General features: G+C 42.2%; 1 protein-coding gene across 7 annotated transcripts in view; it reads left to right on the top strand.

The window, feature by feature from the left end:
- Positions 1-13,856, top strand: part of utrn (utrophin) — a 145,752-nt gene that overhangs the window by 110,392 nt on the left and 21,504 nt on the right. For all 7 annotated transcript variants that reach the window (XM_029496424.1, XM_029496425.1, XM_029496426.1 and 4 more), the window contains 6 exons: positions 428-502; positions 3,038-3,239; positions 4,920-5,005; positions 6,283-6,440; positions 9,563-9,729; positions 11,640-11,751. In XM_029496424.1, coding sequence (XP_029352284.1) covers positions 428-502; positions 3,038-3,239; positions 4,920-5,005; positions 6,283-6,440; positions 9,563-9,729; positions 11,640-11,751 — 800 coding nt within the window. The remainder of the gene's footprint in view (positions 1-427; positions 503-3,037; positions 3,240-4,919; positions 5,006-6,282; positions 6,441-9,562; positions 9,730-11,639; positions 11,752-13,856) is intronic.

Here is a 13,856-nt window from a genome sequence, read left to right as displayed (position 1 = left end):
CCATCCTGTGCATCTATTTCTCACTTGTTTAGTTAGTTTCACTTAACATTTAACATGATGAAAATTGCACCCTGATACTTTTCCTCTCTCGGTCTCTCCCTGCGGGGTGGCCTGTATATCTGTTCTTTAATGAGCAAACGGATAAGTAATAAGCTGTGAAACTTTGGGAGTGCTTGCTGTAGGCCAGCAGCTCAACAAATAGCACCAACCCCCACTGAGACAGGACTCACTAACCTAATTACACAGTCCACATTGCCCCCACTCCCACCGGACAATAACTTACAGAAAGCCAGCTTATTTATTGACAGCAGTCCGCCTTGTGTTGCCCTGTGGGCAGATTTTTGTTGCTTTGTTTCCTGATTTTTCTGCTTCTGTTTTCTTTTTGTGCATCTAACTTTTGTCTCCCCGTCTACATCCCTGCCTGTAGCGGACTTGAACAATGTGAGATTCTCAGCATACCGAACAGCCATGAAGATCCGCAGACTACAGAAAGCACTGTGTTGTAAGTAAGGCGCACACACCTTCATACCCACAGTTGTGGTCCTCTTCTTTTGAAGTCTGGGTGCAACGAGGGGATGCAGTAATGATTTGAAGCTTTGCCAGATCCAATGCCAGAGCAGCACAGGCTATTTTGGCTTTAAACTTGCACACAGAGTGTCAATATGTGTGTGTGCGTCTACAGCCGGTGCTTGAATTATGTCTGTTGAGCAAAGCCTCATTTGTTGTGCACAGGTGGGATTTTTTTTTTTTTTTTTTTGTCAAAACAAGAGAGCTGCTATTTTTTGTTTGCAATGAAAGCTTTTCATAAAGACAGCTTTTGCCAACACTCTCGGGTGGCTATCAACCCTGTCTACACACACAAACACCCCAGACTGCAGGTGCGTGCAGACTCCACCCTTGTGGGCTCCGTGTAGTGTAGTAATGGTGACAAATGTTAACTATTATCCAGCTGGTAACACTATTACAGCAACGCACACAGCGAGCCCACACAGCTCATTTACATCCTGCTGTTTGTCGGAGGTTTGCCCGGTACGTGTGTGTGTGTGTGTGAGAGTGAATACACCTTGTCTGATGTAGATGTAAGTGCAGCTTCAGACATGTTTACCTGAATAATTGTGAGTATCAAAGTGTGTTATTGTGTTTGTTGGTTGTTAATGAGTTTGACTGATGTAGGCGTTTTAGTTTGCCGTCTCATTTTGCCTCTCTGATCACATGCGTGTGTTTGTGACAGGGCTGCATTTGCCTGAGTGAATTTGACTTGGGGCACTGCAATTCAATTTCATCCATTAGATTAGAACAGTTACAAAACTCTGTGTGTGTGTGTGTGTGTGTGTGATCACGCACACAGCACTGGGATCAGTAGCTATTAGCCTGGATTCATGTGGAATCATTGCTTGAAGGCCTGAGTGAATATGTGCGACTGTATGTGTGTACATGGCTGTTTGTGTCAGAATGATGCAGCCACACACGCACACACACACACACACACACACACACACTAACAAACATGACAGAGATACTAAAAAATGGCTAATTGGGTTAAGTCTGTGCCAGGGGGATGGAGAGGCACAAATGAGCTTGTGTGGCACCCCACTGATGCTTCATATCTGCATGTGTTGTGGGAAAAGTCAAGTTCTGCTTTCTGACAGCATGACTGCCCCGCCGCGCCTCCTCCACATGGATTCACCCCAGTAATTAGTTCTGTCTGGGCCACAGGGGGTAACATGAGACAAGGGGTGACAGTGACAGAGGAGTTGGGAGGGTTAAAATTTAGTGAGGGGCACTGAAATGCTTTTGAACCTGCTGTACTGTAGTATTTGTTATAATACAGGGGAAAAACATTTTAATCCTCTAAAAATAGAAAACATTCACAAGGAGAATGTCTAAATAAGGTTGTAATATTTTTGTTTGTGTTTAAGATTTATATCTATGAAAATGATAATGAACCACCTGGAGCTGTCTACATGTTTTCAGCAGAAATGGATGCAACTGGTTTCTTTTGGGCCTTGAATAAAACATTCATTAGGAGTTCAATGAGGATCTCAACGTGTCCTTGATAGCTCTTTATCTTAAGACGCTGAGTCCCAGAAGCATAACACTGATTGATTCAATCCATAATTTTTGCATTTGAGTATGCACTGCATACATTTTTATTGTAGTTATTTTATCTCTAGCTTGTTCCGTTGCCAGGTAGTGAGTCGTCAAACGCTATGAATACTACAACTTTTCAGACACCGTTGATCATTTTTGAGTGTGCGGGTGTTGCTATCTAACACGGAGCAGCAGCTGAAATTGTCTTTTATCTGTTCCTGTTACTCTGTTTGTGTGCATTTGTACAGCTGGCTACTTTGTTTAATAGCGTTGTCCCAAAGAACTCAATCAGCCTGTTCTATTATGTCTTCTGTTTCTACTTGGCTGTGCTCTCAAAACATCCAAGTTAGAGCTAAACTATTAAAGATGATGGAAGTATAATGGAGATACTGATATGAATATAATTTTCCAGTTTTTTTCTGTCACTGAAGAAGTAGCCAATAAATTGGATGATACAAAACTGGAGTGATCTCAGTTGGCCTCTCTTACATTTGTCTTTTTCTGTTCAGCTTTCTCGAACATTAATATTCAATCACAATAATCAGTCAGCTCTCTGTCTGTACTCCCACCAGACTTGCATTCTTAGTAGTTTGGAACCATTTTGGACAGAATATCATTCAAGTCTACAGTTTTAAAGTGCCACTATGAATAGTTTTCTACTGAAAGCTGAGTGATCCAGTTGGAGGAGCCAGTAATGGTTCTAACTTCCTCCTTTTCCTTCTGCCCCCTCTTCTGTTTCCACTTATGGGATTTTGTGCCCTCTTAAAACTTTGTTTCTACCATCTGTTCCTGTTAACCTTTGTCTACCCTTCTCTCTTTTTCCCTTTAACTTCTTTCTTTCAATAATTGTCCTCTTTCTCTCTTGTCCCTTATTTTGCTCTCCATCAACCTCTTCTCATCCTGCCGGCTCCTTTACTGACCTCCCTCCTCTGCTCTCCACCTGCAGTGGACCTGCTGGACCTCAGCGTGGCCCAGAACACCTTCGAGCAGCACAAACTCACCAACAACAGTCAGCTGCTGTCTGTCCCCGACGTCATCAACTGCCTGACGTCAATCTACGATGGCCTGGAGCAGGAGCACAAAGACCTGGTCAACGTCCCCCTTTGTGTAGACATGTGTCTCAACTGGCTGCTCAACGTTTATGACACGTACGTATCCATCTGCTTTGCATTCAGGACACAGGATTATGCAGCGGTACAAAATTTGTCACCGATTTTGAACCCGTATCTCGGCCTTATGAAAATGTATTTTAATTCAGCTACTTGTTTACATATTTAAGTATGTGCTGCAGAATACAGTGTAAAATGAAATTACATCAGATTGGTTAGAAGTGCCAGAATTGAGGCATCTTATCACTGCACTCTTGAATTTTCCAATAAATCTTTGTCAGTGCTGTTGGCATCGTGCATAAAAATGTTTTACATATGTACACATGCACATTTTTCTTTTACGCCTCTTATCCACACATTATCAAAATGTTATTCACATCACAAGAGCCTGAGTTGGAATACGACAGGCTGGTGCACATCATGTTTGTTTGGGAATTGACTTTGAAATTATTTGCATTTATGTATAAGTGTCTGCAAATGTTCTCACACACTCCTCTAAGTTATACTCAGAACAAGCACAGTTTGAACTAACAGAACAACTTTCTGTGTTGTTTTGAATTGGTGATGTGATCCTTTCAGTAAAAAATTGACAAACCTGGAGTTAGTTAGGTTGGTACTGTAGGTTAGATTTTTTATAAAAAAAAAAAAAAAAAAAGCAGACATCACAAAAAGAGATCTCAGAAGACAAAGGATCAAATATTGCTGTTATGCAGTAAGCTGAAAGAGCTACAGAGAGTGTAGCCATTCCTCAGTCCACATCCACAAACTGTCTGTAAAAGGAAATTTAGTTCTACACTCCCCAGGAGTGAGCACTCAGCTAAGACGATGCGAATTGCAGAAAGAAGAATGATCAGTGAAGTAAAAAAAGAACGACAGAGAAATAGCTGAAGGCTTGATGAAATCACTGGAGCTGGTTAAAATCTTTATTCATGACCATGTGTCACAAATCATGGCGGCTGCATGCAGCATTTTGCAGATGGAGCGGCTGCTCTCCAAAACAAACATCCTTACACCTGAGGTCTGTCAAAAATTGCACTGCATATCACCACAAAAACATCATCGCAGAGGTGAATTAGGGTGGAGAGGGCACCATGTTTTGGGGCTTTGTTGGCTCGAAGCAATCAAAAACATTGTCGATAAAGTTTATAGTTTATAAGGTGTTTTACAGAATAAAGTTGGGGTGGCCAAAAACTGGCTGCAGCACAGTTGGAGTGGGCTGATACAGCAGGATATTAAAGTAAATCTACTAGAGAAAGACAATCCACCCGTTTGAGTGGCCCGGTCAGAGGCCAGATCCAAGAGAGATGCTGTTAAAAAACCTGACACCAGACATCCTCAGAATATGTCTGAGGTGAAGCAAGAATAGTGGAAGATAATCCATAATTCTTCACAAAAGGTGTGCATCTGCCTTAAGATCTTGTTTATTTCTCACCCAGTTAATAAATACTTCACTGACTTTCTCCACAACGTTGTGAATGCTTAATGAGTGTGTTGAAAGACTTCAGTCGTAGTCTTTAGCTGAGGCCTATTTTGTTTGTCTATACTTATGATTAAGATTACCATCAAACCATATCTCACCAACCGTTAATGCAGAAAGCCACATAATTCAGAGGATTCAACGTTTTTTTTTTTTTTTGTTTTTTTTTAATGCCTCTGCACACAGAAAAACCCAGAATAAATATGAGTCATTGCCACTTTGTTTGTGTGTGGGCTCTGCAGTGGTCGCAGTGGGAAGATCCGTGTCCTGTCCATGAAGATCGGCTTGCTTTCTCTCTCTAAGGGACACCTGGAAGAGAAATACAAATGTAAGTGCTATTGAGACGATAAGATATTTGCTAAAGTACACAGGCACTTAAACACACCCCTCTACTGGGCCCCCTACTGCTCCAGCACAGCTGTAATCCCACCAGTCTTAATCAGGCGGCCAGAAAACCAGAGAAAAAGGTGGAGAGCGGGTTGTCTAATTGGATGAGAGACCTCCTATGCATTTCCCCTGTTCTTTATTTAATTTTCTATTCTGATTTATTTTGAGGATTAGGGAGCGTGAATATAAGCTTGCTGCACTGGGACGAGGCTCATTTTAGTTTCTGCTGCTTTATCTGCCTCTGCTGTCACCACCCAAACCATTGCTCATCCGTCTAACAGTGCCACTTTGTCTTCCGTCCTATCTTACTCACTCTTGCTTCACCTCTTTTCTTCCATTCCCCGTCCTGCTCCCCCCCCCCCCGCCCCCCCCCCCCCCCCCCCCCCCCCCCCCCGCCCATGGCATGGACTGCATCCCTGAGCCTATTCGTTCCACTGGCAGTTTCTATTAGCCTGAGAAGGGTATCAAGCACGGTTGATTGCATCCTTCCTCCTTCACTCTCTTAGAGTGTCATTGTCTGTCACTGCCATGCATACAGCTACACACCAACACACACACACACACCTAACCAGGCATGGGGCCATCAGATGTTTTTTTGACAGTTGCGTATGTCAAATGTAATCTTGTAGCAGAAAGCAGTGAGTTGCCGATGTGGGGGCTGATTAGTTTGTGAACACATGTTGGTCCTGATGTTTACATGTCGCACACATGCAAACACACACACACACACACCGAACAGTGTTAGGGTTGTCTCCCACCGGGATCAAAGTTAGCAGGCAGCGGGGGAGAAAGACCTGTCATGCCCTGTGTCTCTCTCTCTCTCACATCTTTCACCGCATTAACCCTCTTTGCTCTCTTTGCTCGGTTTGTGTGTGAGCTCTCAACTACTTCATAACTTAATCTAGAACAGATAAGGCCCGAAACACACTCACTGGCAGAGCCTGCATGTCACTGGGCAAGTGTCCATACCCAGTACAGCTCTGTCAATCTTTGTGAGAGTGTGGCAGAGAGGTGGAGACAGGGAGAAAGAGATTAGAGGAGAAAACTCAGAAAGATCCGTCATGTCCTCCCACCCACAAACACAAAGACTAACATTTTCTCTGCCACATCTATTTATACCCTTAGCTTTATTTCAAAGATCACCTATATGCATTGACTCATTTCCTCATACCCTCTCTCACTTTTTTTATTTTTATGCCTTCTGTCCTTCCACCTCAGACCTCTTCAGTCAGGTGGCGTCAGCAGGCGACACCTGTGACCAGAGGCAGCTGGGTCTGCTGCTCCACGAAGCCATCCAGATCCCGAGGCAGCTGGGGGAGGTGGCCGCCTTCGGAGGCTCCAACATCGAACCCAGCGTCCGCAGCTGCTTCCAGCACGTATGTGTGCAAACAGACACGCACAGAAGCATCAGCATGCTCTGACTCATCGAGAGTTAACAAGCATAGAAGCTCAGGGTTCAGTTTTCCCCCAATGGTTGAGTATTCGCAATATTCTTCAAACTGGATTACGGCCAAAAAAATAATAGATGCTTAATTAACAATTCAAGTAAAAAAATCCATCATCATTCATGTCAATGTTAAAATGCTTTCACTAATTACACATTACAGTCAGATTTAATGACCAAAATATGTTCTCAACTCAAAATTTGATTGATTATTGAAAAAACATGTTTCAATGAGAGCTTAATTAAAGCTTCCAGATGGAGAATAAATCTGTGTATCTGGACCAAAACTAAACTAAAACGCAACCCAGAACCGGAAATATGCCGTGAACGTGTATTTCTGTTTTCTATTCTTTTAGTCTTGAAATCAGTTTGGAAAGCCAACAGCTTATCTTTCAGGGGATAGTCAGGTGTGCCATCTATTGGCAGCTATTTCACTTCTTTTCTACGAGCCCGAACATCTTTAGATTTGTTTTGTTTTTTTCCAGATGTGGGTCTCTTCTTAGTTTAGGTATTCATAGATTCTGACGCCTCTGAGTAATCTTTTACTCATACACACCTGTTGTACCTAACTAAGCCTATAATGTTCATTTCAGTCATCGTGCGAAACATTGTTTTTGTCTACTCCATCTAAACTTGTATTTTCTGACAGTTAGTCGAACAGTCAATCTAGTCTAAGTTGGCAACGTTGCTGATGACATTGATCGGCAGAGTAATAAATCATGACTTGTGATGAATCTTCATTAAACACCTCGGCCTCCTCCACATTTCCCAGCCATCTACCACCTGCCACTATCAATTCTGTGAAAGTGCTTTAATGTTAAAGCTCTGTTGACCAACCATGAAGCCTCAAACGGCCTGCAGGCTTCTGCTTGCTGTCCTCTCGTGTTTTACTGTGCCCAGCTAACCACTTTCTCTGGGCTTGTCTCTGGATGGTACTGGCATTTAATGATATCTTCTTCCCTCGGGATCACTCCTTCATTTTTCCTCTTCTTTCTCCTCTGGCTCGTGCTTCAGCAGTCGTAAATGGGAGCCAAACATTAAAATGGGGAAGCTATAAATTTCACTGATTTCCTGTTCCACACATTCCAAAATAGCAGAGTGAGGCAGTTTTAAACTTTGCCTCTCTCTCTCTTTCAGCCCAAAATAAAGCAAAAGGCAAAGGGGGCAGACACCTTGTGCTCTGCCTATAATTCACTCCTTTGATGGCTTATTAATACACACACTCGCACAACGTACAGAGAGGCAAGCGTGCACAAATACACACCCAAGTGCACGCACAAATTGCTCACAGAGGTGATAGTGATTTGCTGCGCCAGCTGTTGTCCAGCTTCTCATTAATCATTCAATCCTCAAACAAAGGTGGCATAAGAGACTAGACAGACACACACACACAGACTCTAATTTACACGAATACACACGCAAAGCCCTTTCCCACCTGTGTGTCAGTCACCCCGTCCATTTGGCTTAATGGGCCTGTGATGAACGGGTGTGCTGCCATAAATATGGCTCCTTCACCGTTCCTTTGTGACTCTCCTTCATCCATTCATCCATCCAGTCTATATGGTCCTTTCGCTCATCCCTCTCTGCTGTAATTAACCTGTAGGTGCTATAATTCTGCCGTTAGATGGCGGGATGGAGGGAGGAAGCTGAGGATGAGACTGACAGAGAGGTATTCTGATTGCGAAGGGAAGGTCAAATGGAAGGTTTGAGGATTTTAGGCTGATTTGGCCTGTCTGCTTGGGGAAAGATTTATTGGCAGTGTTTTCACTTTTCCACCAGATTCTTAAAGACCCCTTCTTATCCTGTTTTAGCCCAACCGACTGCCAACTACACTTCTTTTATCGTTTTTAGGAAGAGAAAAACTTTTCATAAGTAATGATGAGTCGAAATCTGATTAAATATTTTATGGCAGACTTGGTACTTGACCCCTTTTGGAAATTTTGTGCAATGAATTCACCAAAGCTCACCGTTGAATGTTTTTTGAAAACTAGTTGTGAATATTAATTTAGTAAGCCGATCTTTGATCCCACGTTTCATGTTTGAATGTGCTTCCTTTTAGTTTGCTTTGTAGCATCAATAGTATATTTGGGAGGAAATGCTAAATAGATTGAGACACTGTACAGTCTCATACACCTTAAGCTTTGGGAAGGGATCAAGGGAGCATACACCCACACACACACACATACACACACACACACACACACACACACACACGCACACGCACACCATATGTGCTGAATTTCCTTTTGATTATTCTCTCTTTTCATTTCAAATATATTCAGTTCTCTGCTGCATTCGCTGCCCCTTTCTTCTGTCAGGGATGATGGAAAGGCTGTCTTTGATTGGTATAGTGCTACCAGCAGCCATGAAGGTTCTCACAACATTTCGGCTCCTGAAAGGATTTTGTGATAATCTGCAGCTGAACTTGGATTCTACTTAAATATATCTCGTCGATGCCGCTGTACTGATTAATGTTTTCTTTAATCAATAAGTTGTTTGCAAAAGGGACAAATGTGGCAAAGTCAATACTCTTCACAACAACAAATTTTAAAACAAATTGTGTTCGCTCTGTGTGAGTAGAGGTTACATTAACGATTACACCTTCAAAACTATGAGGCAGCATTCAAGAGCAGTCATTTTGGGGTGTTCATAGCTGCTTGCTGAGAGCTATGAGCATGTAGAGCAGAGGCTGTGAGGCTGGTAAAATCAATGTTTATCGTAAAATACTTCTACCAATAAACATGAGTAACATACTCATAAAAGTTATTTAGTCATGTCCACAATTCAAGACCATTCCATGCCCGAGGGAATTGTCACTTTATAACGAATGGTCATCTTAAATTTTCCTGCTTCTTATTAGGGTTTTGGTAACAAGCAAAGAATTACAGCCTCTCATTCCTTCCTGGGAACGGTGTTGTTCATGGCCCTCTTTCATGAATACAGTTCAGCTTTACAGTTTATCAACTCTCCTTGTTTAACCTTTATAGAATCTGTTAACTCTATATGGTTTCTGAAATGGCGTTTTAATTTTGGCTGCACCTCTTTTCTGCTCAGGTGACCAATAAGGTGGAGCTGGAGCCCAGGCAGTTTGTGGACTGGATGCGTCTGGAGCCTCAGTCCATGGTTTGGCTCCCAGTGCTGCACAGGGTGGCTGCTGCAGAGACGGCCAAACATCAGGCTAAATGTAACATCTGCAAAGAGTGTCCTATTGTTGGCTTCAGGTAAACACGCTTGCCGGCTCATATTTAGCATTTAATTGAGCTTTTATGGAACACTCGTAAAAGATTGAGGTGACAAGTATGAAACATGTAATAGGCCAAACACACACAGGCACGCACACACACATGCACATACACAAAATGTAGCGCTGCTCTGAGTTGTTCTCTCCTGCTTGAGCATAAAGGGCAGATCTGCTCTGGAGGGCAGGCATTTATCTAAATGTCAGCAGCTGATACACCACTGACTAAATACCATCTGGAGGTTTACAATGAAACATACACACAAACTCACAAACAACAACACCCTCATACACGCAAACACACACACGCACACAAACACCACCGCCACATTTACAAAGTTCACAGGAAACCATTGGCTTGGTAAACACTGTAAAATAGACCACCCTCGGACAACACACACAACCTTTGGCCTTGTTTCAGTTGGTTCCTAATCAATCAAGACTTCTACAGTAACAGGTAGAACAGGTAGAACAGGTTGAACACATTTTCTGTGTGCAGCCCTAACCCAGTCAACTTTTCATAAAGTTCAATTTTTGAGCAGGCATACACTTTTTCTGCGGAGATAAGTCTAATACCACAGTAAGCCGGGTGGCAGAATTGTCCCCTTCAGATCCATTGCTTTGCCAGCAGAAAGAGACATTCAGTCGGACATTTGATGAAGTACACGTCTCCCAGGTTCTGTCATTGATCGATGAGCGGGAACGGGGGGAGTGGGGGAGGAGCAGGAAGAAAAATGCATCGCAGGCATTTTGTGTGGTCTTGAAACATGACAACAGTTGTGCTTTTTCACTCGTTTTATTTATTTAGGTATTGTGAGTAGCAGCTTTTATTCTGGCATCATACGTGCGATCATAAAAAAACAAATGAGAAAGGATAGTGCGTCAGCAGAAATGTTTCAATGTGACCAACTTCAGCTCAGCCACCATATTTATCAAGATACCAAACCACATTCAACATGCACTGTTAAATTATGGTGATGCAAAAGACCTTCATAATGTTTTCATAGATGTGTCTGATGGTCTTACTTTCTTCCTGTTTCATTCCCCGTCTTAAACAGGGAGTTCTTTCAGTCTGAGGCAAAAAAAAAAAAACAAAAAAAAAACAAGACTTTATACTGTGTGCATGTGTGTGTATATTATAAAAGTATCAAGTATTGAACCCAAGAAGACCAAATGCACGGCGTATTTTATTAACCCAGTTGTTGGTCAGCAAACACTAATTTTGGGCCATCTTTGCAACTTTTACTGTGAAGGTGAATTAACAAGCTCTCATCATAGGAATATGCTATATGTCAGCAAGTAATGGCACATTTGGCTTGGTGGTGTCGCGCACACTGTTGTATCCTTTGATATATGACTCTCTCGTAACTCATCAGTCAGCTAACCTTGGGAAAGCCAGAGAGGAGAGAGAGATAAAAGACTTAAGCTATTATGTCTGAATGGCTCCTGTCTCAATTTAGCTGTTAAATGGCCTCTTGGCTGCAGCTCCTGCCGAGGACAACATCCTGACAGTTGGTGTCACGTTGTTGTGTTTTGGTCCAAATCCAACTGTCTGTCACACTGTCAGCATATTGAAGTGTGTGTGTGTGTGTGTGTGTGTGTGTGTGTGTGTGTGTGTGTGTGTGTGTGTGTGTGTGTTTGGAGGACAGATGTGTGAGAGCGAAATCTGCAGCTCTCTAGTAGCCTGGAAATATTTCATGTTGTGGTACATACATGTTGCAAGCTTGTGTGCACACATCTCTCGCTCTCTGTCCCTAACACAAACGCACACACACACATACACTAACGGACCCTGTGGACAATAAATTGACATCTATGAACACCACTTCCCAATCGCACTAATCTCACATTTCACCTACTCTCCCCTCCTCTCACGCTCTCTCCTTTTTTTAGGTATCGCAGTCTGAAGCACTTCAACTACGACGTGTGTCAGAGCTGCTTCTTTTCTGGGCGCACCGCCAAGGGCCACAAGCTCAACTACCCCATGGTGGAGTACTGCACACCGGTGAGGGAGCTACACACAAACCCACACAGACACACACATTGGTCAACCGTTTAGCTCTCTTTTCCACATGCTCACACACTCTGCCCATCCATTTAATGAAAGCGTGTGCGCACAAACTTAGCGACTTGTCTTTTGTCAGAACTGTCCACTTCCTCTTGTCATGTAAGCCACTGACTCTGTCCACTAACCCCCTGAATATTCAGCACTTATGTCTCAGGGACTTCCTGTCTATTAGAGGATTCATAATAGTGTGCAGTACTTGCCAAAATTCAGCAATTTACTGATTTGTGTATCATGTTACAGTTTCATAAACAAAGTGCTGACTGAAGCCTCATCTTACCCCGTGTTTTAAAATGTTAAAATGGTCATGGCTCTCTGAGGTCTTTTATACTTTCTGCCAGAAAGTGTTATTTCTCTTTACTACCAAGCTGAGAGAAGGATATGAGAAAAGAGGGGGCTTGGTGAAATTGAACACTGCGCTCTTTCTCATTTAGGATTGCACTCCTGCGGGCCGACTCCCTTCAGAACTGCTTAGCATCAAACTTTGAGTGACTGGAGACGAGACATTTCTCATTTCTGTCTTTTAATTTGCTTTTTCAATTTCGCAAATGGGATAGATATTGACTTTGGAGCAGCAGTTTTAGGGGGCAGACTCCTTCCTGAGTTTAAACACCCAGCAGCCTCTTGCCATCACTTGAAAAAAAAAACAAACACATTAATATGTTTTAGTCTTTGTTGCAGAAACAAACACTTCAAATGGAAGATTGGTTTTCAGGTATTGCATATGTTGATCACTCAGTAGTGTACTAATTGTCATCTTTTCCAGAAATGAGGAATTAGATAATAAGGACTCAGGCTTTTGTTTGCGCTGCTGTTTTAAATCTTAGAATTTAATGTTGATTTGATCAGTATTAGCCCATTAATGTGTGCACAATAACCCATAATGTGTATTTTAAAGTCGATATAACCAATCATAACATATGTGGGATGTTTAAATTTGGTTAGAATTCACACCAAATCTGCAGCTGAGGTGCTTTCAAATTCTTGTAAACGGTCCTTGTATACTTTGTTTAGATGACAGTGAATTTAAGGAGCACACTGATAGAACTGCCATGACAACACTTCCTGCCAGCAGGACAGCAGTCGTTGCTGCCGAGATCTGGTCCATTTGTCAGGAAAGGTGCTCATGACAGCAGCCTGGAAGCCGCACAGTAGACTGTGAAGAATAGAGCGCATAAGACAAAAGATTGTATGCACTGATCAAGTAAATATTTGAACTTATCTGCCATAATGTAAAGCACTTCTCCTGCCAGAAACTAGTCGCAACTTATCATCATCACTGCTTTGAAGAATGGCTCGGACAGCAGCAGACTGTGCAGGCTTTTCAGCAGGAACGACTGAAAGATGCTGAATGGAGCCAAATACAGGCACATTTTAGAGGACAGCTTCCTTCACAATGCCAAACACCTTACAGTGGTGCACCGACTTCTCTTCTGTTTGAACAATGATCTAACGGCTGTCAAACACAAGCAAGAAAACCACGAACAATTCCACTTTGAATCACACTATAAAGCTATAATATGACATTAGCATCCCTGTTCATACCCTCTGTATGTCCAACAGAGCTTTTGTTTTTAACTTAAAATACCTTAAATCGATAGAAAGTCAACAGAGCATTGCCAAGCTGCAAGCAACTAAGACATAAGTATGTAACTCCTGTCAGAAATTTAATGAACACTCAACTGAATCCACTTTTAAATCCTGCAGTTCAAATTAACTTTATTTGTTTTTTATTGGTTCTGTTTGTTTTCTCAGAAAATAAAAGTGTGATAAATAAATATTTCTACCCGTCTCCACATGTTCAAAACTAATTGTGTTCTAGTTTTATACTTATATAAAATATCAAGTCCCTGTTGAATAAGGATGCCAGAGAAAAACAGATTCCGCACAGAGGAGCAGATAGATTGTGGCTTTCGAGAAGCTCACTGCAGTCATTTAATAAGATTGTTTCCTTCATCTTTGTCTTACTGTTTGTTTTATTGCCCCCCAATTTTATTTATTTTTTTATTATTTTTTATTTGGTTTGGATTTTTATGGCCATTTTC

The sequence above is a fragment of the Echeneis naucrates genome, chromosome 24, assembly GCF_900963305.1.
Source record: "Echeneis naucrates chromosome 24, fEcheNa1.1, whole genome shotgun sequence".
Classification (NCBI taxonomy): domain Eukaryota; kingdom Metazoa; phylum Chordata; class Actinopteri; order Carangiformes; family Echeneidae; genus Echeneis; species Echeneis naucrates.
This window is presented reverse-complemented; position numbering and strand designations above follow the sequence as displayed.